General features: G+C 38.8%; 1 protein-coding gene and 1 pseudogene across 1 annotated transcript; both read left to right on the top strand.

Moving 5' to 3' along the window:
- The first annotated feature begins 397 nt into the window (after positions 1 to 397).
- On the top strand, positions 398 to 1936 carry LOC104761071 (ubiquitin-conjugating enzyme E2 27). The gene is made up of 5 exons (XM_010484094.3): positions 398 to 777; positions 975 to 1023; positions 1238 to 1397; positions 1495 to 1578; positions 1667 to 1936. Exons 1-5 carry the CDS (start codon positions 600 to 602, stop codon positions 1772 to 1774), a joined length of 579 nt encoding a protein of 192 aa, XP_010482396.1. The 5' UTR covers positions 398 to 599; the 3' UTR covers positions 1775 to 1936.
- A 2491-nt stretch (positions 1937 to 4427) lies between these two features.
- On the top strand, positions 4428 to 6461 carry LOC104763351 (uncharacterized; annotated as a pseudogene).
- Positions 6462 to 7811: the final 1350 nt, after the last annotated feature.

Below are 7811 nucleotides of genomic sequence, written 5' to 3'. Positions count from 1 at the left end.
GACCCTGGTAATGCTTCACTGGCTCCGCCACTGTCCATATTATATATTGTATAAGCATACTGATAAGATTTTGTTCACATATTATATGTTAAGTTTCTAATTTTTACCAAAATTTGTTGGGCAATACATAAATTAGTAACTAAATTGATGGTTATAATGTTGATCATATAAATTAAGTTTATTGATGTATGTCATTTTATAAATCCTATTCTTTATGAGGCACTTAGTTCAGTTGTTACGTATTGCCATCCGGTGGTGTTGGGGTTGGTCTATGAATTGTAGTATCCTAAACCAAGTCAGATTCAAACCGAGAACCACAATGGAAATCAAATATAATTTCGGTTTATTCCGGTTTAACATTAATTGCTCTCAAATTGAATATGAGGAAGAAAAAAACTTGTGAAAAACAGTGGAAAATCACAAAAACAAATACATAAAAAAAAAAAAAAGGACTGTTGGATAAACTCCCTTAAGATGCAAGAAAAGAAGCTTCACTTCTCCACCAAATAAAGTTTCAATCTTTTTTTTTTTCTTGTTAGGGTTTCCTCCTCTCTTTTCTTTGGGAGATTTCAATCGGAGGAGAGATATCAAAAAAAAAGATGATAGATTTCAGTCGAGTCCAGAAAGAGCTTCAAGATTGCAGCAGAGACAACGATTCTTCGGGTATCCGGGTCAGCCCGAAAGCCGATAATCTCACCCGACTCACCGGAACCATCCCTGGTCCTATCGGTACTCCTTACGAAGGCGGAACTTTTCAGATCGATATCACCATGCCAGGTCTGATCCCAAATTCTCCTACTTTAAGGCCCTTTGATTGTTAAATTTCCAATACCCAGAATTTAGTTTTTGGGGATTATGAAGTTATGGGATTCACTTGGTTTTGTTTCGATTGGTGTTAGGAGTTGAGATTTTCGGGTGTTTGATTTGTATTGTGTTGGTGTTCATAATCGATCTCTTTTTATTAAAAATTGCAGAAGGGTATCCATTTGAGCCTCCGAAGATGCAGTTTTCAACCAGAGTTTGGTAAGAAGATGTTGACTCTGATTCATAGAGATTGAATCATTGTTATGATGCACAACTATTTATCTCTGTCCTTGTGGTATTTGTTTGATAATTGTCTTATCTGTGGTCAAAAGTTCAATCTCTGGTAAAGATGTTTTTTAAGGGTCACTACTGATGCGATTGTATGTTAGTTTGTTCAATCTTTGTTGATGATTCATGTTAATCGAACCTACAGGCACCCAAATATTAGTAGCCAGAGCGGTGCAATATGCTTGGATATCTTGAAAGACCAGTGGAGTCCAGCTCTTACTCTGAAGACTGCTCTTGTTTCAGTCCAGGCATTACTCTCTGCACCTGAGCCCAAAGACCCTCAAGATGCTGTTGTAGCTGAACAGGTTATTATTATTCTACCATCAACCTTTCATCATCTTCAGTTTTTGCCCTGTTTTTTTAGTCTCTTTGAAGCAATACATTATCTCTGATGTTTTACAGTATATCAAGAACTATCAAGTATTTGTATCAACAGCTCGCTACTGGACTGAGACTTTTGCCAAGAACTCTTCTCTAGAGGAAAAAGTGAGTTGTTGAAATGGATTTAAAAGGTTAAAATGTAGTGTTTGGTTTGTGTAGTTAAAAGATTCGTGTTGGATTGATTTGTTCACAGGTCAAGAAACTTGTGGAGATGGGTTTTGGAGATGCTCAGGTTAGGAGTGCCATTGAATCAAGTGGTGGTGATGAGAATCTGGCGCTAGAAAAGCTCTGTTCTGGGTAGGATCTATCAACACAAGCCTCATTGGCGCTAGATATATGATTTAAATTTGGTTTATAACTCTTATGTGCTGTGTTTCTGCTCTTGCCTGCTGATAAGAGTGAAACTGCTTTAAAAAGATTACTAAATGCAATGCTATATCCATAAAGGGGATCTTATCTAGTAGATCATTGAGCAAGGAGTGTGTCAGGTTTATTTATGATTTATCAATTCAATGTCTTTGGGTTGATAGAATTGGTTCGTTTAGGTCGGGTTTCATCATGGAACCGATGGGTTTCTATAGGTATGTCCGATCCAGATTAACCCAATCAATCCCCTCTGACACCAAACCGAAGTAACCACTCCAAATAATTGAACCCTTTACAACCAGGATGGTTAAAACTGAATAACAAGAAGAAAATAAACTCACGTTGAAATAGAAATGTCGTAGTATATTTGATGGACGATTACACTCGAATCAGAACCAAAATCTCACCAAAACCATTCATACTATACTAGGGTTTTTACTGTGGTAACTAAAGTTTTTCAGATTGAACAACTCTAGTCTTTTTAGTTTAAGTGATAAAAGACCATTGAAAGAGACAGAGATAAGAAGAGGTTGGGACCATTAAAGACATAGCATTTAGTGAAAGAAGAAAGCCAAACGTCTAAATTGGTATGGAAACTCAACTACCCAAAAATTCCAACGTTGACCCATTCATTTACATCTTTCTGCCTTTTCAAAGTTCCCTTTTTATCATTGTCTTTGAAGAAGGAAGAAACTCAAGAAAATTCTATTCTCTCTACTCGACAAAACGTGCATAAGCAATGTCGTCGGCGTGGTCTTTGGGTTTCTTACTTTTTTTAGTTTTTGGCTCTTTCAAAACTTGAATTTGAATTAGTCTTTGGGAGAGACTTATTTGCTTGGATAAATCAAAAAAAAATTAGTGGAACATTACTTGATAATATAAATAGGGTGGACCGCATTGATCATTATGAAGTTGCTTTTGATGATTTTATTTGTAAATAAATTCTCAAATATTAACAGTTATATACTAAATTATTATTTACAATTAAATTTACAATTATTAAATTGTACTAAAACACCAAATAGCTCAAAAAAGGGCATGTTTGCGTTTTAGTACATTTTACAAACTTAATTGTAAAAGTAGTACTAACACTATTTAAAATTGGAGAAAAAATGTGTCTGAGATAGAGTTGGTAAAAGATAGAGAAAAATGTGGGGTAGTGAGATTTGGGTGTGATTACAGGTTTGTTCCCGTCGATATTTAATTTTTAAAAAGGAGAGAGGGACGGAACAGTGGAAAGCTGTTTGTCTCCGGCTTATTAAAACCACGTATTAAAACCTTGTGAAGTATAGTTAATGGGCCTAACGTGGAAGAAGGTTTATTATTGGGCTTTAGGTTTGCTAATTAAAAGCCCATATCTAATTAGTTGTGAAATTAACTATACTCGAGGCAGGCACCTATATATTAACTCTAATCGAGGCAGATATTAAAGTAAACACTTGTACAGTAAGTATAGAGTTTTGGAAAGGTGTTTCTATGGGACCAGTAAAATCGTAGAAGTAGATTACATTGGGAAGAGTTTGGAAGGATAAAGAAGATAAAGAAGGAGATACAGAAAGGAGACATGGAAGGTATGTTTATAAGATTTGTTTATAAAGGTTTCATGATTTATGGTACTTAACCGCTCACATCTTACTGATCGGATAATTGTACTGCCAATGTAGTGGATGATGCAGTTGTCGTCCAGTCGGGGAGGTGGATACTGTGGATGAATGGTGAATGGGAGTTCAAAATGGACACAACTCTGGGGGGCGGTGTGTACGGCTGTCGAGTGTGAATAGTATGAAAAGCTTAGAAGACAAAATCACGGAGCTATACGGTATGGGTAAATCCACAAATGTTATGGAATTAAGCTACATGTTCGAGGACAGACTAGCTCAGATGCATGGAACACCCCCTGGTCCCACGGTTATTAGAGACGACAGAGAGTTCAGGTGTTTCAAATCTCTGAGTCTTACAGAGAAATCGATAAGTTTGTTTGTTGCAATAAGAAACATTAACGGGAGCTTTATTTTGGAGGGTGTGAATTCCGATGGGTATAAAGATGGGGTCACCAATCAAGTGTGTGAGAAAGTAGGATACTTTGGAGGATTGATGACATCAATAATGCAAAATAATCCAGTCGTTCCGGTGGATAATCCAAATAGACGTAGTTTGGAGATTGAGGATGATGGTTTAAGTGAAGACATACTACTGAGTCATGTAGAAAGCGTTGAGGAGATGCTTAGGGTTAAATCAGGTAAAAATTCCATCCAAACTGAACCAATATCTGAGGATGGTTTAAGTGATACCGTACTACTGAGCCATGTAGAGAGCGTTGAGGGACGAGTAAGAAGTACAGACCAGGAAATTAGTGGGGTAAGTAGTGAACTGAAAGATGATTTGTTAGTAGAATACGTTGAGAGTATTGATGCGTTGATGAATGAGGGGGAAGATTCTGAACGGGAAGGAGATTTTGAAGATTTTGAAAGTGGGGACGACAGTGGATTTGGTTACGATGGGGAATTGAGTAGTTATGGAGGGAGTGAAATGGAGGAGAATGAGGCAGTGTACGTCCAACAAGACTTGAACCAACCAGCAATGAGTCAATGAGAAGCGACGTAGACAACATCAGTCAGGATTTTGTTAATCCTCCGCCTACAAAGAGAACGAGAAAGGTGAGCTGGATGGGGGAGGATTATCAAAATCCTGGTAGTATGGACGATATGGGTGAGATAAGACAGAGTTTCAAAAAAGGCATAACGATTAACAAGATCTATGGGTTTGAAGACCTAGAACCAATGTTTGATGACGAGTACTTGAACGAGAAGGCAGCCAATGTGGACGAAAACATATATGTGGGGAGGACATTTGCTAGTAGAGAGGATTTCATGGTTGGTTTATCTATATATGCAATAAACCGTGTATTTATATACAAATTCACACGGTATGAGAAGGACTCATTGGTTGCCGAATGCTATGACAAGAAAGGTTGTGACTGGCGAGTGTACGGCCACCAGGTATGTGGGACAGAAGAATATGAAGTCAGAAAGGCACAGTTAGAGCATACGTGTGATGTACAGACACGTAGCAAGTTCTCAGCATATGCCACATCCCGTGTCGTAGCCGCGCTTCTCAGGTCAAAGTATGCAAAAGCATATTGTGTACCAAGAGCTAGAGACTTACTAGAGTGTGTCCTGTCAGAGCACAACATACGGATGACCTAATGGAAGGGTTGGAAAGCAAAAGAACTTGCAGTGGTAACAGCTCACGGGACAGAGGAGAATAGTTACCTATTGTTGCTTGTGTATTTGCATGTCCTTCAGTTGGCTAATCCAGGAACAATTTACCATATGGAAACAAAGGTTGATGTGGACGGTGAAGAGAGGTTCAAGTACGTGGTTTTAGCTCTAGGCGCAAGTGTGAAGGGCCTACCATTTGTTAGGAGGGTTGTCGTGGTGGACGGGACACACTTGTTTGGTAAATATAGGGGATGTTTACTTACTGCTAGCTGCCAGGATGCAAATTTCCAGATATTCCCTGTAGCATTTGAGGTTGTGGATAATGAGAACGATGATTCATGGTGATGGTTTATGAAAAAGCTCAGTGATATAGTTCCTGATGGTGATGAGCTAACATTTGTTTCTCACAGAAATGCGTCTCTCTTAAAAGCTATTTCAGAGGTGTATCCCCAATCACATCATAGAGCCTGTCTTGTCCACATTAAAAGAAATGTGAAAGGTAAGTATAAGAAAAAAAGTGGACTACCCTCACTGGTGTGGAGGGCAGGAAACATGTATAGAAAGAAGGATTTTGCGGCTGAGTATGCTAGGATTAAAAAAAGGAATAGAGGATGTTGGGAATACCTGGAAGAAATTGGCGTCGAGAATTGGAGCAGAGCTCATTTTGCCGGTGAGAGGTATAATTTGATGTCATCTAACATTGCTGAGTCCTTGAACAATGCATTGATACCAGCTAGAGGTAGTCCTGTTGTAGCATTGCTGGAGTTTAGTAGGAAAATGCTAGCTAGGTGGTTTGAATCACGTAGGAAAAAGATTTCGAGAACTGTTGGTGATATACCTATAGCAGTTGAAAGAGAGTTGTTGAAACGGTTCAAAGGAGGACTAGGGATGGGTGTACTTGCTGTAGGAGAATGGGATTTCGAGGTTACATCAAAGGATGGAAAACAGTTCCTTGTGTCAGTGAAAGACAAAACCTGCTCCTGCATGGAGTTTCAGAAGCTCAAGTTCCCTTGCACTCACGCAATGGCTGCAGCTCATGACAGGGGTTTGGAGTACATGACACTTGTTGGACAGATGTATAGGATATCAACATGGACTCCTACAGTAGGAACATCTATACTGCATGTCCAAGATCCAGCGGAAGTGAGTTGTCTGCTTGAGTCCTCCGATAACGAGGAGACCACCAGGGAGACCCCCGAAGTTGCGCATCCACTCTGCAGGAGAGTATTCGGTAATATAGAAATGTTTAAGATGTATTCAAATTATATTCTAAATATAGTAACTAATATAGTTTGCAATGTGTAACTACAGGGAAATAATAAGTCGAGGCAACCAAACAAGTGTGGACGTTGCGGTGGTTTTGGACACAATAGGGTAACATGTACTGCTCCTCTCCGATGATGTAGACGGTGAAGTATTTTGTCGGATTTTGAAGTTTTTTGATGAACGAGTGTATGGTTTTTTGGTAATTAAATGTAGATTCCTTAAATGTTTGATCGGTAATTAAGCCCCGTACGGGTATCCAGCATTATGTGTATTGCTGGGGTTTTAACATCAAGTAACTCAACTAATGTACGGTGTGAACACCATTAACACAGGGAGTTTTATGTACATCTTTGTTTGAGTACGGGATGGTGTACAGATAATCCGAATTCACTATCTAATGCTTCGTAGTCCAATATATCCCGTACTAATACACAGTGTACAGAAGTAAGTGTGTCAATATTGTTGTACATGAAACCATACACGTATGTAGTTGTGCAGTCAGTCACCCCAGTTAAGCGAAGATGGTAACCAGATATTACGAATTTATGCAGTCAACAGCCCGTACACCTCCATCTGAGTACGGGATTGGTGTACACTAAATAAATTCATATGTGGGTGTACAAATAATCGAAGATGGTACCCAGATGTTACGAATTCACGCAGTCAACAACCCGTATACCTCCATTTGAGTACATGATTGGTGTACACTAACAAAATTCATATGTGGGTGTACAGATAATCCAAATTCACTATATAATGCTTCCCAGTTGAATATATCCCGTACTCATATATCGGTGTACAGAGGTAAGTGTGTCAATATTGTTGTACATCAAACCATACACGTTTGATGTTGTACAGTGAGGCACCTCAGGCAACTTGTGGGTCGAATAAAAAGTAGTTGGATATGGGTTTGACATACCCACTATAAATAGAAGATATTCAATGTATGGAAATAAGAAAATGTCAATATCAGAAATACCATATGATATCTTCATGATAATACTGAAAATGCTTGGAAATGAAAATTATAGTTACCTTGGTCCAGTTATAAGGAGTAACAAGCGTGGAAGGGATTTGGCGTTGTCAAGGGAGGTTTTACAGTCAGCGAACATCTCCACCTTGTGCTACACACCTAGAAACATATATGAAGGTGAGATAGGTAGGCAATTCTTCGTTCGATGTTTGGGTTATGAAAATGAAATGGCTTTATATTACGAATCGCTCAGGCTGATAACAAAAAATCAAGATGTCCACGGTGCACTAAACCTCCTAGATCAACTAGTGCCATCACATGGCCCGACAACCATAGCGTATGCCATGTTTCAGATGTGTGCGGGTAGGGGTGACATGGTTGGGGCCGTATTTGATGTTATATTTGACAGATTTGGTGGTAATCCTTACCATGAAATCTACTCGATTGTTATAGAAGGAATGTGTGAAGAACTAATCGAGACTTTGATGAGATTTGATCCGCCGTTGGAAGAA

The sequence above is a fragment of the Camelina sativa genome, chromosome 18 (assembly GCF_030686135.1).
Source record: "Camelina sativa cultivar CO46 ecotype springtype chromosome 18, ASM3068613v1".
In the NCBI taxonomy this organism is placed as follows: domain Eukaryota; kingdom Viridiplantae; phylum Streptophyta; class Magnoliopsida; order Brassicales; family Brassicaceae; genus Camelina; species Camelina sativa.
The sequence above is the reverse complement of the archived record's forward strand: the minus strand, read 5'-3'. Positions and strand labels throughout refer to the sequence as shown.